At 44.9% G+C, this 19121-nt stretch overlaps 1 protein-coding gene across 1 annotated transcript in view; it reads right to left on the bottom strand.

Annotated features, from left to right (window-relative positions):
• The window catches only part of LOC126482073 (uncharacterized), a 193726-nt gene that overhangs the window by 142253 nt on the left and 32352 nt on the right, over window positions 1–19121 (bottom strand). Inside the window, exon 2 of the mRNA XM_050106048.1 lies at window positions 6745–7127. Coding sequence (XP_049962005.1) covers window positions 6745–7127 — 383 coding nt within the window. The remainder of the gene's footprint in view (window positions 1–6744; window positions 7128–19121) is intronic.

Genomic DNA, 19121 nt, shown 5'->3' with positions numbered 1-19121 from the left:
ACCATTTCATCCCCACCGACGCACAAGTCGCCGAAGTGGCGTCAAATCGAAAGACTTGCACCCTGCGAACGGCCTACCCGACGGGAGGCCCTAGTCATTTACATTTACTTGATTTTTGTCACCCCACTGTATGTAAAACTTCGAGAAGAGGATATGGTGGAAAAGCTGTTTTTATAATAGTAAATGACCGCAATCTTACAGGGTTTAGGTGATGCGCAATTCAAATTTAATTATGTTGCCTCGAGGGTCAAGGATTCAGACTGGATGGCTGGCCTTGGCGCGCTCAGTGGTGGCGTGGGCAACAGTAGCGAGCAGAAGAAGTTAGTGAGGTTCTGAAGTATGCCGAAGTGTAGTCAATGGGCACAGACCTAAAAATAAGTACTGCAGTTATTTGTGTGTCGCCGGCCGTGTGGCCGAGCGGTTCTAGGCGCTACAGTCTGGAGCCGCGCGACCGCTACGGTCCTGTCTTGGGCATGGATGTGTGTGATGTCCTGAGGTTAGTTAGGTTTAAGTAGTTCTAAGTTCTAGGGGACTGATGACCTCAGAAGTTAAGTCCCATAGTGCTCAGAGCCATTTGAACAATTTGTGTGTCCCAACAGTTCTAAAGTGGTGTTGCATTTACTTGCACGCTGTTAAGTCGTCTCTGAGATTCGGGGGCGGGTATGCAAGCGTTTCGCGACTTACGACGGAGTAAATTTTATTGAGACATGGATGCTGTTGGACAATGCCTCTGAAAAGCGTCTTGTTGGCAGACCTTTAAGTATTTTATCAGAGACGTCAAGGAGCTGTGTAAGATTGCTGGCCACCACTTTCCGACGACGCAACTGCGACAAAACAAGACTTATATTATTTAGTAGAAGTAATAACGTAGTTGAGTAACAGCCATAATAGTGCAAGTGTTAAAGTGGACGTAGTTTGAACATTGTAGTTCATAACTTAACCTGAATTTAATTTAACCTACAAACAAGTCACGATCCAAATTCCTGCATCAAGTAATGTGATTAATGTGATTAAAAAATAATTTTTCGAAATCTAAAAACTTTGCTTATTTAGAACGTCGAAGTTCATTGTCTCTTCCTTTAAACAGAAGGGACCTTGGTCGAGTTTCTTTTTGCAGTTGCTGACATAAGTTGTTCCTGAATGAAAGTTCAGTTCCTGAAGAACGAATTTTAAGCAATATTTAAGATTTTAATTTTGGTTGCCTGAGGATGGCATCAATAACAGTACTGCTTGCTACTACCTTGAAATTTTAAACACAAATTACAATAATGAAACGGAGTACCATTTTCAAAACTAAGAAAATAAATAGCTCCTTGGGAGCTAGGTGACCATAAAACATAGTTATAATATGAATTTCAGAAGGTCAAATAAGGAGAGTCACAAACATCTTTTTCCTGTGCCTGCTTAAGAACGACTGTGGGAGTTGCGAATATGATAACGATCTCAAAACCGTATCGAAGGTAGGTAGTTTTTTTTAAGGCAGTGCATTTTTGATAGAGGGTAAAATACACGATTGGACCCCTATATTTACCAGTCACTTTATAATCAATGCTTGACAGCCTTTTTCTAACAGCTATCCACTTTGAGCACACCCGGTATAAATTACGTAAACAATGATAATATCGTTATTTGCCAATGTAATAACAGTCCAAATACTTCATCGAGTGAGTTTTCACGTTTGCTGAAGGCTGTTGCAAAGCAAAAGCTACAATCCGTTCACAGTCAAGGCCACGCACAACAATCGCGCACACGGCCGGTGCGGCGTCCCGCGTTTGCTCGTAGCAACCGAACAATCGTTAAGAGCGACCTTCATAGTTCAGCATAAAAATTTTGCCTGTATCTGGCGTATTTAAACGGTATTAACAGACGAAACAAACAAAAGACCTGCTGGTCGCAAAGTGTCAGTATTTTAGTGACTTATACCCGAGAAACTTGCTGAGGTTGGACGCAATTTGTCGACAGATGAAAGTACAAGTTGAAATAACGAGGAAACGAAAGGATTCCGCATAGGGCCCCACGTTCAAATAGCCGATTCTGGCCATCTTACCTTTCAATTCCAGCACATTTCTCGTATACTTCTCAACGTTGACATTAACTAACGTTTCATTACTATACTCGTTGTCCCTTTAGCTTTTGAATATCGTTAAAGAAGTACATCGTACCATCAAGAACAAAAATATTACCTTCACTATGTTGGTTGATACAACAGTTAAGAGTATTACCCAAACAACGAAATTACTGGTGCCACATAGATAGGAGAACATGATGTGGAGATTAGTGAGAGTGGTAAAGACCTCTTTGAATGGAGAATACACACATTAGTTAATTCCAACTATCTGACACACATAATAAATAATGAAACCAGTGCTCACAATGTAGGTCAGAGGGCGTCGAACAATACACAGTAATTAACAGCAATCTGAATATAAAAGCCATGGAAAACGCTTCCAGAATGGGCGGTGTTAATTACAGAAAAAGCTATACAGTTCATCTGCACAAGCACCATATGGTGTGGCGGAAGATACTTTGCGTTACTATCAGTTATTTTATGTCTTTTTCCACTCGCAAACGGAGTAAGGGGAAAACAACTGTCTATATGCTTCCATAAGAGTCCTAAACTCTTTACCCGACCTTCGTGGTCCTTATGTGAAATCTACATTGGCGACAGTAGAATCGTTCTACGGTGAGCTTCAAATGCTGGTTCTCTGAACTGTCTTCCCTTCAAAAACTCTCATCTGAGTTCTCGAAGTATCTCCATAATGCTCGCGTGTTGCTCTAACCTACAGGTAACAAATCTAGCAGCATGCCTCTGAATGTCTTCGTTTAATCCGACCTGGTGTGATACCAGACACTTGAGCAACACTCAAGAATGGGTCGCACAGGTGTTCCATACACGGTTTCCGTTATGGTGCCTGTTAATTTGCAGTAGTAATCAAGATCTCGGCTAGCGCTAAGGACCAGATAATTGTAAGTTAATGTACATGAGTAGGAAAAACAGACCCATGATCTTCAATTACAGTACTGGCGAGGGGAATGGGGGCGGTGTGTGTACGTCAACTATGCACCATCATATCAGACAGTTTTCAGAAGGCAAAGACAATGCTCCTGTTGTCAAACGAGTGTGAACGATGAAGAACAGAGAGGCAGACCATCTCTACAGATACATCTTCATACATACTTCACAAGCCACCGTAGCGTGTGTGACAGACGGTACAATGTGCTATTACCAGTCATTTCCCTGGGAAGTCAAGCGAGGGGAAAATGACTATTTATATGCCAAAAGTTGCTTTTTTTTAACAGACCAACCAGCGAGGTCATCGGTCTCATCGGATTAGTGAAGGATGAGGATGGAAGTCGGCAATGCGCTTTCAAAGGAACCATCCTGACATTTACCTGAAGCGATTTAGGGAAATCAGGGAAAACCTAAATCAAGATGGCCGGACGCGGGATTGAACCGTCGTCCTCCCGAATGCGAGTCCAGTGTGCTAACCACTGCGCCATCTCGCTCGGTCCCGTCCACCGTTGGTTATTTTGCTGTCTGTGGTAGAATTTCTTACATTCATCTACTTCGTGACCATCAAATCCTGATGTTAAATTTCTCGCTGTTCTCATTTCTGCTACTTCTCACTACTTTCGTTTTTTTTTTCGATTTACTCTCGTTCCATATTCTGTATTCATTTAACTGTTCAGTCCATTCAGTAGATCATGTAATTCTTCTTCACGTTCACTCGGAATAGCTATGTCATCAGCGAATCGCATCACTGATATCCTTTCACCTGGATTTTTAATTCCACTCCTGAACCTTCTTTTTACTTCCATCATTGCTTCTTCGATGGACAGATTCAACAGTAGGGGCGAGAGATTACATCCCTGTCTTACACCCTTTTTAATCCGAGCACTTCGGTCTTGGTCGTCCACTCTTATTATTCCCTTTGGCTCTTGTACGTATCGTATACTATCCGTCTCTCCCCATAGTTACTTATGTTTCTCTCAGAATTTTGAACATCTTGCACCATTTTACATTGTCGAACGCTTTTTCCAGGCCGACAAATCCTATGAACGTGTCTTGATTTTGCTTTAGTCTAGTTTCTATTATCAACCGCAATTTCAGAGTTACCTCTATGGGCCTTTACCTTTCCTGAAGTCAAATTGATCGTCATGTAACACATTCTCAATTTTCTTTTCCATTCTTCTGTATATTATTCTTATCAGCAACTTGGACGCATGAGCTTTTAAGCTGATTGTGCGAAAAGTCCCGCACTTGTTAGCTCTTGCCGATTTCGGAATTGTGTGGACGATATTTTTCCGAAAGTCAGATGGTATATCGTCACACTCATATATTCTACACACCAACGCGAATCGTCCTTTTGTTGCCACTTCCCCCAAGGCCACTTTAAGAGTTCTAATTACTTATCTTCGCGGCTCTAGTGCGAAATGTACGTTTTCGGCAGAATATTTGTTCTGCAGTCTCTCACAAACGCTGGTTCTCAAAACTTTGTCACTAGCGTTTCACGAAAAGAATGCCTTCTACCCTTCAGGCTTTCCCATTTGCGTTCACGTGTGTTCATCGAACCTAGCGATGACAAATCTGCCAACAAGTCACTGAATTGCTTTGATGTTTACCTTTTACCCTATCTGGTGGGGATACGAAACGCTAAGGCAGTACTCAAGCATGTGTGACACGCGGTTTCCTTGAGACAGTGAAGAGCCAAAGAAACTGGTACACCTGTCTAATATCATGTACGGCCCCCGCGTGCACGCAGAAGTGCCGCAACAAGACGTGGCATGGACTCGACTAATGTCTTAAGTAGTGCTGGTGGGAAATGACACCATTAATCGTGCAGGGCTGTCCATAAATCCGTAAGAGTACGAGAGGGTGGAGATCTCTTCTGAACAGGACGTTGCAAGGCATCCCAGATATGCTCAATCATGTTCATGTCTGGGGAGCTTAGTAGCCAGCAGAAGTGTTTAAACTCAGGAGAATGTTCCTGGAGCCACTCTGTAGCAATTCTGGATGTTTCGGGTGTCGCACTGTCCCGATGGAATTGCCCAAATCCGTCAGAATGCACAATGGACATGACTGGATGCAAGTGATCAGACAGGATTCTTACGTACGTGTCACCTGTCAGGGTTGTATCTAGACGTATCAGGGGTCCCATATCACTCCAACTGCACAGACCACACACCATTACATAGCCTCCACCACCTTGAACAGTCCCTTGCTGACATGCAGGGTCCATGGATTTACGAGGTTGTCTTCATACCCATACACGTCCTTTCGCTCTATACAATTTGATGAGATTTGTCCGACTAGACAACATGTTTCCTGTGATCAACAGTCCAATTACGGTGTTGAGGGCCCCAGGTGAGGTGTAAAGCTTTGTGTCGTGCAGTCATCAAGGGCACACAAGTGGGCCTTCGGCTCCGAAAGCCACTTGACGGCTGACGGCCCAGCACTGAAATTTGCAGCAACCTGTGGAATGCTTACACTTCTGTCACGTTGAATGATTCTCTTCCGTCGTCGTTGGTCCCGCTCTTGCAGGATCTTTTGCCGGCCTCACCGATGTCGGAGATTTGATGTTTCACCGGTTTCCTGATATTCATGGTACACTCGTGACGTGGTCGTACGGGAAAATCCCCACTTCATCGATACCTCTGAGGTGTTGTGTCCAACTGCTCGTGCGCCGACCATAACGCCACGTTCAAATTCACTTAAATCTTGATAACATACCATTGTAGCAGAAGCAACCGAGCTATCAACTGCGCCAGACATTTCTTGTCTTCTATAAACGTTGCCGACAGCAGCGCCGTATTCTGACTTTACATATCTCTGCATTTGAATACGTATGCTTATTCTACTTTCTTTGGCTCTTCAGAGTAGATGCGCTACACTTTGACAGAATTCGTATAATATACTGAAGTTAACCATTCGTCTTCCCTGCAACCAACCTGACGTGCTCGTTCCATGTTAGGTCGCTTTGCAGCGTTAACCTTAGACATTTAATCAACGTGACTGTTTTAAACCTCACACCACTAATACTGAGTTTGAATATCTTGAGGATGTTTTTCCTGCCCAACTATATTAGCTTACAGTTTTCTAGCTCTGGGTGCTAATCATGCGCTTAATTACCACTGGAAATGATGGTTCAGATGGCTCTGAGCACTATGGGACCTAACACCTGACGCCATCAGTGTCTAGAACTTAGAACTACATAAAATGAAATAACCTAAGGACATCACACGCATCCACGCCCGAGGCAAGATTCGAACCTGCGAGCGTAGCAGTCGCGCGGTTCCGGACTGAAGCGCCTAGAACCGCTTGGCCACCGCGGCCGGCACCCTACTGGAAATGAACGAAGTATGTCCACTGTACTTCGGTTATGCGCAGTAGTAATTAAATACTCCGCTTACTCGCAGTAATAAATAAGCAGATGATTAGGAGTAATTCAATTACTGTACTGTACTGCTTTTTCTGTAATTAACACCAGCACTTCTGGAAGCGTTTTCACTGTTTCTTATAATCATATTGCTGTCAATTAATGAGTATTTTTCGGTGCTGTCTGATCCATGTTACGAGCACACGGCTCCATCGTGTATTATGTACATCAGAAAATGGTAATAAACTAATACGCGTGTTCTGCTTTTAAATCAGCTGTTTAGCAAAATGAATGATCTCTACAGCATCTTCTCCAGTTTCAGTAAGGCAAAGCATAGGAAAGGGAAGTAAGTAAAGGTGGTTTCTACCTGGTCCTCGAAGTCCGGCGACTCTATCTCGACCTCCTCCTGGTCGTCGACGACCTCATCCGTCACTGGAGGCGCTGCAGTCAACAGCGGCGCCGGCGTGGGCGTGTGCCTGGGAAGAGTGACGCCCAGGTCGAGGCGTCGCGCCGTAGCGCCGGAGACGACGTCGCGGCCGAAGAGGGCGCCCAGGGACGGCGGGTGGACGTCACTGGCTCGGTGCCTCGGTGCCGCTGGCGAGGCTGATGACGTGGCAGGCGACGCCACGGCACTCTCAGCGATCATGGGGTCCGGCGTTGAAGACGTAGACGGCGCCGAACTCTCCCTCGTCCGCTTGGCTGGCGCAGAGGACAGCTGCTGCGTCTCCATTCCAGGTGTGGGCCGCAGAACTGAAACAAAAGCCAGTTAACTTTTGTGTTGCCCTTCTTAAAATAAAACATCTGAGGATGCTATCATGTCGAAAAATGAGATGGTGACATCGTAGCTCTGTGATAATACAGGGTAATTTGTTATCTTTATGTATAAAACAGTGTGTGTGTGTGTGTGTGTGTGTGAGAGAGAGAGAGAGAGAGAGAGAGAGAGAGAGAGAGAGAGAATCAGCACTGTGGGATCTATTACCTCCTAGCTCCCTTAGGAGCAGAAATACAGCCAAAATTGTCTTCTTCCGAGCCCCTGACGTAGAGGCTGACCTGGACAACTGAGATTACTGGCCTGCTTTACTGACCTGCCTTGCAGCCTACAAGATAGGGACAAGAAATGATTTTTCCAGCCCTTCACAAGTAGGTTGCTCAGTTTGACAGGTGTATTGAAGTAATGCAGGCCTGCTTTATTGACCTGCTTTGCACAACAGCCGACATGTGAGGGGCAAAAACATGGCTTTCAGACCCCTGATATGAAGCTATATGTGTGGATGGAAATGATTGGAGGTTTGAGATGGAGAGAAAAGGGGAGGGACATCCTTAGGGGTATTAGAGGATAGATAGGGACAGAGGGAGGCAGGATGGGTTGGACAGAGGGCAGGCAGGAGGGGACAGATAAAGAGGGAGCAGAAATGGATGGACAGAGAGGGGGGTAAGATAGGTTACAGAGAGGGTAGGAGATGGAGATGGAAAGGGACATGGGGGAAAGGGATCGATGGGGGGAGAGGGATGGAGGAGATGAATAGAGTGAGGTTGGGAGGAGGAGGTAGGGAGAGTGGGCAGGAAGAAATGGATAAGGAGTAGGAGAGGACAAGATCGACAAAGAGAGGAGGAAGAGGAGGATATGGACAGAGAGAAATGGGGAAGGAAGAGCTGACAGACAGAGAGGTGCAGTAAAAGATAATGTACATACAGAGAAAGGTGAGGAGAATATGGACAGAGAGAGAGGGTGGGAGGGGATGTGCAGAGAGAGGAGGAGATGCACAGAGGGAGAGAGAGGTTGATATGTTCGAAGAGCAGACGGACAGAGAAAATGGACAGAGAGGGAGCAGGAGGACGTGGAGAGACAGAGAGGGTACGGACGAGGAGATGTGTGCAACATATGTCTCAGATGCTTACACGAGTGAGGCTGCAGAGAAAAGGCTAGTTCCTACAATAAAGTAAACGTAGCAATCAGCCACTTTTAATAATGCTAATTTTTAGGAACCGAACAGAGAGTTTCATTCCAAGACGGCTGTTCACAGGAGGAGGAGGTATATTTGGAAAACGCCTGTCGATACAGGAGGATTTCGTTTAAATTACGTCATGGTAAGACAGAGATCACGAACAATGTAGGCATTCACGATCGGTATTGTGTAAACTTAAAACTTCCGGGCTGATAGGCGTGGTAGATGTATAAAACTCTCCTCTGACGTTTAGTCTCCGACTGCAGTTAGCCGCTTTACCTCGGAAGATGTATCCCGCAATCGGGCACAAAACGTCAAGGTCGAGTCTTATACATCGACCGCGGCCTATCAGCCCGGAGGTTTTAAGTGAAGAAATCACGAAGTCAGACACTGGATTGTGAAATATACCCAGGAGCAGATACAGTCTCAGATCGAAAATGAAATTGACGTCTGAAGAACAGATTCAGCATATAGAAGAGTCAAAACGACTTTTGGTGAAATTAAAAGCACAGCCCTTAACATTAAAAGTCCAGGAGGGCAAGAGGAATTCCGCTGTTAAACGCAGAGAAGAAACCAGATAGCTGGAAAGAGTACACTGAAGGCCTCTAGAAGAGGGAGAAATTGTTGAAACGATAAAAGAAATAGGATTCGAAATTTTTAAAATCAGTGGGGGAAATAGCAACCAAAGGACTATTCGAGTTGGTTTATAGAAGCTACAAGACTGGAAATATACCAGCAGACTTTCCAAAATAAAGTCCAATCATTTCCAAGGATAGCATGGGTTGATAAGTGTGAGAACTGTAGCACAATCAGAGATGGTGTTCTGTTTCGCTTGATAATGGATCGAGAATAAACCGACGAAAAATGACAATAGTGGGGAGCAAACCAAATTACATTAGCGGTAAGCTTAATATCAAATACGGGCTCACGAAGAACACAAAACGAAGAAATTAAGCTACGTGTAAGCAAAACGATGGAGTGAAAAGAATATAAAATGCAGAGTAACACAAGCAAAGAGACCATTCCTGGCCAAAAGAAGTCTGCTAGTGCCAAACATAAACCTTACTTTGAGGAAGTAATTTCAGAGAATGTACGTTTGGAGCACAGCATAATATGGAAGCCACAGACAGTGAGAAAAACGGAAAAGATCAGAATTCAGGCGTTTGAGATGTGGTGGTGCAGAAGGATGTTGAAAATTAGATGGTTTAATAAGGTAAGAAATTAATAGGCACTCCGCAGAATCGGCGAGGAGATGTTCCGGAAAACCCGGACAACAAGAGGTATAGCATGATAGGACACACGTAAGACACCAAGGAATAACTTCCATTGCACTAGAGGGAGATGGAGAGGACAAAACCTGTAGCTGAAAGAGATTGGAGTACATCCAATAAATAATTGAGGCATTAGGTGTCAGTGATACCTCTGAGATAAGGAGGATAGCACGTGAGAGAAGGTCGTGGCGAATCCCATCAAACGAGTCAGTAGACTGACAACCCCGAAAACAAAAAGTCAACAGCGTACAGAATTCTTGCATGGCCTGTTCTTGAGTACTGGTTGAATGTCCCATGTCCAAACCAGGTCAGATTAAAGGAAGATATCGAAACATTTCATAGGCGTGTTACATTTTTAATCGGTCGATTCAATCGTGACGAAAGTGATGTGCAAATACTCAGTTATCTTAGCTCTGTTTTCGTCAAATGATAGACGTATCATATGCCGGTCATAAGAAAATGATTCTACCAAACTTTCAAGATTCATTCCTCACACATAGCCAAAGAAATGCTTATATTTCCAAGACACAACATATTTCTACAACCCTTCATGGTACAATAACCCTTCTAGGCCTCAGCCCATCGCAGGTGGCAGACTTAAAAATTCTGTTTTTAATTCTAAGTGATACCTGTCAAGAATTACAGCAATAGATAAAAATAAGAAGTATCACGAATTCGTTTAAGACGCTTTTCAGGCTGGTTCTTTCGAAAAGAGCATAGACTTCTTTTCCTTTTATCAGGTTTTGACTAGTCTGATGTGGTCAGCTACGAATTCTCCTCCAGTGCCAACCTTTCCATCTGAGAGTAGCATTTGCACACTATGTACTCAATTTTTTCCTTGATAAATTACATTTTCTTTTTTCCAGTTCAGTTTTGCTATTTACAGCTTCCTCTAAACCCATGGAATTTATTTGCTGATGATTTAACCAATGTTGCCCTTTCTTCTGATGTTTCACGCATATTATTTCCCTTCGCCAATTCACCATAGGAGCTCCTCATTCTTATCTTAGGAATGCATTTAGTTTTTAGCAACCATCTGTAACTTGTCTCTAATAGTTCGATTTCCTTCTTTTACGGTTTTCACAGCCCATTATTTACTTCCTTGTAAAGTGTGGCCTAACCTCCCATTGACGCAAATACCTTCCTCAATTAAGTCTTGTGTTTGATAATAATAGGCTTCTTTTATGTGGGAATGCACTCTTCGTCTGTGTTAGTCTACTTCTTTCATCCTCATTGCTTCGTTTGTGATACGCCAGTTTAAATCAAAGCTTAATTTCTTCTACTACGTGGTCCCCAATTTGATGTCAGGTTTATCACTAATCCCAGTTCCGCTGCTCCTCACCACTTTCGTATGTCTTCGATTTGCTCTATGTTTATTAGACTGTTGACTCCATTCAACAGATCCTGCAATTCCTCCTCACTTTCACTGAGAATAGCAATATATCAGAGTATCTTATCACTGGTACCCTTTCAATTTTAATTTTAATTCCAATCCTGAATCTTTTGTGCCGTGAAACTGAATTTCGCGGCAAACTACTCTTCCCACCAACCTAGTGGGTCGAACTTGCGTGGTTCTTGTGTTTGCGAGTCTCATGAGAGAGTCCGTTTGGTGATGTGTGGCCACCAGCAGCGCCACTCCAATCTGTGCTGCAACAGCGTTGTTCAGTGGTGGGAAATCTGCTGCAAGGAAAAGTGCTGTGAATATCATCTAGAGGTCATCGCTGTGGCCGCTGTGATAGTAACGGACAATCCCGTGGCGCTTCGACAGGGTAAGCCATTGATGGAATGCCCAGGTCTGTCTGCCATTGCGCAGGTCCTGGATGTGCAGGCCCGTGGTACGGAACAGACGCGATGACAACTTGAGCCGCCACCAGAGGCCACTACGTCCAGCAGGCGATTAGTGTGGGGAGGCTGTGGGCCTTGTACGAAGCGCTGGCCACACTTGTTGTGGGTTCAGCGTAGCTAACCCAAGTAGTCGCCGCTTCCTGGACTCGGGTAGGCGCGCCGCCACCGGATCGCGGATCGAATCCGCCCGGCGGATTAACGACGAGGGCCGGTATGCCGGCAAGCCTGGATGTGGTTTTTCGGCGGATTTCCACATCCCGCTAGGTGAATACCGGGCTGGTCCCCAAGTTCCGCCTCAGTTACACAACTCACAGACATTTGGAAACATTCGCACTCTTTCCTGACTTACCCAAGATGCACACAGCTGGGGTACTCCGTCCTGGGGGGGGGGGGGGGGGGGGGGGTATGGGATGGCGGCAGGAAGGGCATTCAGCCATTCCTTTCCATTATCCATGCCAAATCTGTTGTAACCATGCCGACCCTGCGAAAACTGCGGGAAAAGGCGTAAGCGAAAGAAAGAAAGAATCTGCTATTGAGCATCTGACAGATGTTGTCAGGGAGAAGTTATTATGTCGCCAGTACTGAAATTGGTGAAGACTTCCAGTCGCTGTTGTATTTTCTAAAACTACATAACTGTTACAGGTTCGACTCAGGTCTCGAGGAGGCGAGCCTGATGTGGAGCAAATCTACGTCGCGGATTAACAACAAAGTTCTAGGCACTTCGGTCTGGAACCGCGCGACTGCTACGGTCACAGGTTCGAATCCTGCCTCGGGCATGGATATGTGTGATGTCCGTACTTTAGTTAGGTTTAAGTAGTTCTAAGTTCTAGGGGACTGATGACCTCAGAAGTTAAGTCTCATAGTGCTCATACCCATTTGAGCACGTTAAATTTTACTTTGGATAACCTTGAAGCAAATGATCATGGAAATGGTTGGGTGACGGTAGCAATTGTGCGGTAACCAGGAGACAAAGTGTCCAGTGTTAGAGGACTCGAGACGTTTTGCTTATCGCACCTTTCAAATATCTGAAGTTTTCGGGGGAACAAGGGGAAAGTCTTGTTTTGTGTCTGGTATGCCGTTGGTTCTTCGCTCGAGGAAATAAGTGAACATGAATGCCTGTACTTTTGTTAAAGGTGGAGAATGCTGTTCAATCTGATATTAACTGCCAAGACTTTCAGATGATGCCATTTATTTGTGAATAAATGGTTCAAATGGCCCTGAGCACTATGGGACTTAACATCTGTGGTCATCAGTCCCCTAGAACTTAGAACTACTTAAACCTAACTAACCTAAGGACATCACACACATCCATGCCCGAGGCAGGATTCGAACCTGCGACCGTAGCGGTCGCGCGGCTCCAGACTGTACCGCCTAGAACCGCTCGGCCGCTCGGCCACTCCGGCCGGCTATGTGTAAATACGTGTTTATTAATAAATGCCATTGTAAAATAACCCCACGCTTGCGCAACCTCTAGCCCAAACCCCACATCTTCCAATACTGCGATACATTTGCTTTCATTTTCGTCATTGCATATTCAATGTACACTTTGAACGGTAAGGGTAAACGAGTGTATCGCTGTCTTTCACTCTTTTTAATCCGAGTATTTTTTTGCTGGTCTTCCGTTGTTATTGTTTCCTCTTGGTTCTTCAACATAAACGTAACCCGACTTCCCTTGTGGCACATAACTATTTCTCAGAGAAATTTAAAGGCCTTTTATTATTATTATGTGCGATTGGACCCATACGGATCACGCAAAGCTTTTCCGATTCAATTTTTTAATTCTCCAAACTTCTCTCATTCTTTCCCCATGAATTCTCTTTCTTTCCTCTGTCCATTTTGTCCCCTGTCTCTTGCAAACTTCATTCTCTGGTTGTACTTTCCAACTATTGATTTTTTGCCTGTATACATTTCTGTTTATAACTTCTGAAGAATTTATTTGTGCATTTGCTAGATCTGTTTTGGTTTCTTGTATCCAGGGTATGGTTTTCAATTTTTCAATGTATATTAAAATTTTGTGGGAGAGTCTGGGTGTTGGGTGTCTGTGGATATGACCGTAAAATTTTAGTCTTCTTTTCCGGATGTCTGCGGCGAGGTTAGATAATTTTTCTGTAGTTTTCCGAGACTGTAACCTGTATCCATCTTCCGTTCTTTTTGGGCCAAGAATCTTTCTGATAATTTTGCGTTCCTCTTTCAGGATGCCTTCCAGGTCGCCTTTTCTATGGAGTGTGAGTGTTTCGCTGGCATATAGTGCTTCGGGCTTGACTACTGTATTGTAGTGTCGTATTTTTGAGTGAATGGAGAGACACTTTTTATTGTAGATGTTGTGGGTTTTCCAGTATGCTCTTTTCAGTTTTTGCAGTCGAACTTTTTGTGCAGTTTTCTCTCCCCCTGTGGGTTCTAGGACCTCGCCTAAGTATTTAAAGAATGGAACTCTCTCAATTTGTCCATATTTTGTAGTCAGTTTTTGAGTTTCAAATTTTGAGCAGATGAATTTGGTTTTTTGGAAGGAAATTTGTAGCCCAACTTTTTCGGCGCATTCTTTGAGAATGTCTATCTGTTTAATTGCTGTGGTCTCGTTTTCTGCTAGAATGGCCACGTCATCTGCAAATGCCAAGCATGAAATTTTAATACCATCTTTAGATCTTCCTAGTTGTATAGGCTTCCAGTAATTTTGATTCTTCAGTTCTTTTTCCCATTCTCGGATGACTTTGTCTAAGACAAGGTTGAAGAGGAGTGGAGACAAGCCGTCACCTTGTCTGACGCCGGTTTTGATCAGGAAGGGCTCTGATATTTCACCCAGGAATTTTATCTTAGAAGTTGTGTTTGTGAGCGTTTCTTTGATAAGGTTTAGGGTTTTCGGATTGAGTCCTAGCTTCTCAAGGATAATAAAGAGAGATTGCCTATCGATTGAATCATAAGCCTTTGCGAAATCAACAAAGGAACAAATGATCGGACTGTTTCTGACTGCTTTGTATTTTAGTGTTGTCTTCAAATTGAAAATTTGTTCTGCACAGGATCGGTGAGGGCGAAAGCCAGCTTGGTATTCACCAATACTGTGTTCGAGTTGTTCTTGTGTTCGTTGAAGAAGACAAGCTGAGAGGATTTTATAAGTGACTTGGAGAAGGGAGATTCCTCGATAGTTGTTTATATCTGCCATGTCTCCCTTTTTATGCAGTGGATGAATTAGGGCGCATTTCCAATCTTCTGGTAGTTTTTCTGTCTGCCAAATGTCTGTGATGATTTGAGTGAGTTCTTTGAGGGAATTTGGTCCAAGATTTTTAAGTAGTTCTGCAGTGATATTATCTTCTCCGGATGCCTTGTTGTTTTTCAGTCTATGAATATGTCTTTGGATCTCCTCTAGTGTAGGTGGTGGGGATTCTGGATTTGTGTAGATAGCAGTTTCTTGAGGGAATCTTGAAGAAGGTTCAGGGCAATTGAGGAGTCCGGAAAAGTATCTTTCCAGCTCCTCACAATTTTCCCGATTTGTGAGCGCTAGTTTTCCATCTGGTTTTCTGAAACATACATCTCGTGAGCCGTATCCATTGATTCTCCCAGCAAAGGTCTTATAGAAGTCTCGTACATTATAGTTACGGAAATTTTCTTCAGTAGACTCACACTGTTTAAAGGCCTTTATTATACATTGTAGAACGCATCTTCTAGAACAACAAATCATATGACGGTGTCTTGATTTTTCCCCGCTATTCTTGAACAATCCGAGGCTCGTGCTCCATCTCTAACGACCTCGATCTGGTCGGGGCGCTAAGCCCTAATCTTCTTCCCTCCTCCTGCTGTACCTATTGGCCCGTTACCTATCGTGTGTACCGCCCAGCTTGCTCTTCGTGAGATGCGGTGATTCAGCGCTACTGGAGATCCGCTTCGTCACCGCTAGCAGAGCCCCGTCGCGTGTAGGCGGCCGCAGCTGTCGTGGGAAGCTGCCGGCCGCTGGTCGTGATCCGCAGGGTCGCGCGAACTGGGCCGCTAGCGGCTCGTCACGGCGCGCGAGCAAACACCGCGCCGCCACAGCTGCGCTAGCACAGGGCCGGCACACTTCTGCCGCGCGCCGCTTCCGGACAGGGGCAGCGGAGGCGCATGCGCGTAGCAGACGCTGCCGTATGGTCACGTGCATGCGTGAAAACTGGAGAGAGGCGCGCCGGCCCGCCGTTATCCCGAGCAGCAAGGGCACCGTCGTTCCCAGCGCTATGCACTGGCTGTTATTTCCACTGCCTCTTTGTTCTGCTAGAAGGGACAAGACGTGGCGGCGGGGCTGGGTACGCTGTCTGCCAAAGTCTTACACGTTGTCACGGCCATATCACACTTGTATGGCTTCCGCGAACCATTTCACTGACCTCAAGGCAGTTTTCAGCCAAATATTTCAATCCATTGTTATCCAACGAACCCACCAGCACCTTGCAACCAGCCTACACTTTCCCACGATCCAATGTGGCTTTTATATTAAAAATGAAAAAATTCCTCCAGCTGCATTTGAGGTATCGATTTTATTTTGGCAACCACACTACCGGCCATTAAAATTGCTACACCACGAAGAAGACGTGCTACAGACGCGAAATTTAACCGACAGCAAGAAGATGCTGTGATATGCAAATGATTAGCTTTTCAGAGCATTCATACAAGGCTGGCGCCGCTGGCGACACCTACAAGGTACTGACATGAGGAAAGTTTCCAACCGATTTCTCATACACAAACAGCAGTTGCCCAGCGTTGCCTGGTTAAACGTTGTTGTGATGCCTCGTGTAAGGAGGTGAAATGCGTACCATCACGTTTCCGACTTTGATAAAGGTCGGATTATAGCCAATCGCGATTGCGCTTTATCGTATCGCGACATTGCTGCTCGCGTTGGTCGAGATCCAATGACTGTTAGCAGAATATGGAATCGGTGGGTGCAGGAGGGTAATTCGGAACGCCGTGCTGGATCCCAACGGCCTCGTATCAATAGCGGTTGAGATGACAGGCATCTTATCCGCATGGCTGTAACGGATCGTGCAGCCACGTCTCGATCGCTGAGTCAACAAATGGACGTTTGCAAGACAACAACCATCTGCAGGAACAGTTCGACGACGTTTGCAGCAACATGGACTATCAGCTCGGAGCCCATGGCTGCGGTTGCCCTTGACGTTGCATCACAAACAGAAGCGCCTGCGATGGTGTACTCAACGACAAACCTGGTTGCACGAATGGCAAAATGTCATTTTTTCGGATGAATCCAGGTTCTGTTTACAGCATCATGATGGTCGCATCCGTGTTTGGCGACATCGCGGTGAACGCACATTGGAAGCGTGTATTCGTTATCACCCGGCATGTTGGTATGGGGTGCCATTGGTTACACGTCTCGGTCACCTCTTGCTCGCATTGACGGCACTTTGAACAGTGGACGTTACATTTCAGATGTGTTACGACTCGTGGCTCTTCCCTTCATTCGATCCCTGCGAAACCCTACATTTCAACAGGATAATGCACGACCGCATGTTGCAGGTCCTGTACGCGCCTTTCTGGATACAGAAAATATTTGACTGCTGCCCAGGCCAGCGCATTCTCTAGATGTCTAACCAATTGAAAACGTCTGGTCAATGGTGGCCGAGCAACTGGCTCGTCACAATACGCCAGTCACTACTCTTGATGAACTGTGGTATCGTGTTGAAGCTGCATGGACGGCTGTACCTGTACACGCCATCCAAGCTCTGTTTGACTCAATGCCCAGGCATATCAAGGCCGTTATTACGGCCGGAGGTGGTTCTTCTGGGTACTGATTTCTCAGGATCTATGCACCGAAATCGCGTGAAAATGTGATCACATGTCAGTTCTAGTATAATATATGTGTCCAATGAATACCCATTTATCATCTGCATTTCTCCTTGGTGTAGCAATTTTAATGGCCAGTAGCGTAGTTTCAACGATGTAACACCATCATCTTCAGGCCCACACACTTGTTGACGTCAATTGCGTGCGGCTGACTTCTAGTATCAGCCGCACGCAGTTGACGTCAGTAAGTGTATGGGCCTGAAGATAACGTTGCGAAAATAAAATCGACACCTTAAATACGGCTGGAGAAATTTCTTCATTTTTAATATAAATTTATACCAGCTGACGTCCCACTGTCCTCCATTTCAGTTATGGATGTACGAAGAATGTGACTTTTGTCCCAACTATATCAAAGGTGACTAGCTACTTCAACTTTTAAACCTTATCTCCTGCCACCTAAATGAACGGAAAACCGCTATATTTACCTTCCCTGACATGCAAAATGTTTTTGACCCAGTATGGAATTCTGCTCTTCAAATTTTTCACCACCGTCCTAAGTGTGTCACAATCAACGTCACCTGCTCCACCATATTTCACTCAACACCAGGACTGCCGTAAGGCTCGGTCCTTTCACCGCTCAGAAGGCTTTCGACACCGTTTTGGAACATATACTGTATTCGAACATTATGAAGTACCTCGAAGAAAACGATTTATTGACACATAGTCAGTACGGATTCAGAAAATATCGTTCTTGTGAAACACAACTAGCTCTTTATACTGATGAAGTAATTAAGTGCTATCGACAGCGGATGTCAGATTGATTCCATATTTTTAGATTTCCAGAAGGATTTCGACACCGTTCCTCACAAGAGTGTTCTAACCAAAATGCGTGCCCACGGAGTATGGCCTCAGTTGTGCGACTGGATTCGTGATTTCCAGTCAGAAAGGTCACAGTTCGTAGTAATAGACAGAAAGTCATCGAGTAAAACAGAAGTAATATCAGGCGTTCCCCAAGGAAGTGTTATAGGCCCTCTATTGTTCAAATGGTTCAAATGGCTCTGAGCACTATGGGACTTAACATCTGAGGTCATCAGTCCCCTAGAACTTAGAACTACTTAAACCTGATTAACCTAAGGACACCACAACATCCATGCCCGAGGCAGGATTCGAAACTGCAACCGTAGCGGTTGCGCGGTTCCAGACTGAAGCGCCTAGAACCGCTCGGCCACAACGGCCGGCCCCCTCTATTGTTCCTGATCTATATTAACGACATATGAGACAATCTCAGTAGCCGTCTTAGATTGTTTGCAGATGATGCTGTCATATACCGTGTTGTAAAGTCATCAGATGATCAAAACGATTTGCACAATGATTTAGATAGATGAACCACAGACCTTGCCGTTGGTGGGGAGGCTTGCGTGCCTCAGCGACACAGATAGCCGTACCGTAGGTGCAACCACAACGGAGGGGTATCTGTTGAGAGGCCAGACAAATGTATGGTTCCTGAAGAGGGGCAGCAGCCTTTTCAGTAGTTGCAGGGCAACAGTCTGGATGATTGACTGATCTGGCCTTGTGACATTAACCAAAACGGCCTTGCTGTGCTGGTACTACGAACGGCTGAAAGCAATGGGAAACTACGGCCGCAATTTTTCCCGAGGGCATGCAGCTTTACTGTAGGGTGCATGGAGAGCTGAATCAAACCAGTCTCAGGACTGAAGACCACAGAAACAACGGCATGGTGCGAAAAGTGGCATTTGACCCTGAATATAGAAAAGTGTGAAGTTATTCACATGAGTACTAAAAGAAATCAGCTAAATTTCGATTACGCGATAAGTCACGCAAATCTGAGGGCTGTAAATTCAACTAAATACTTAGGGATTACAATTACAAATAACCTAAAATGGAAAGATCACACAGATAATATT

The sequence above is a fragment of the Schistocerca serialis genome, chromosome 5 (genome assembly GCF_023864345.2).
Source record: "Schistocerca serialis cubense isolate TAMUIC-IGC-003099 chromosome 5, iqSchSeri2.2, whole genome shotgun sequence".
In the NCBI taxonomy this organism is placed as follows: domain Eukaryota; kingdom Metazoa; phylum Arthropoda; class Insecta; order Orthoptera; family Acrididae; genus Schistocerca; species Schistocerca serialis.
This window is presented reverse-complemented; position numbering and strand designations above follow the sequence as displayed.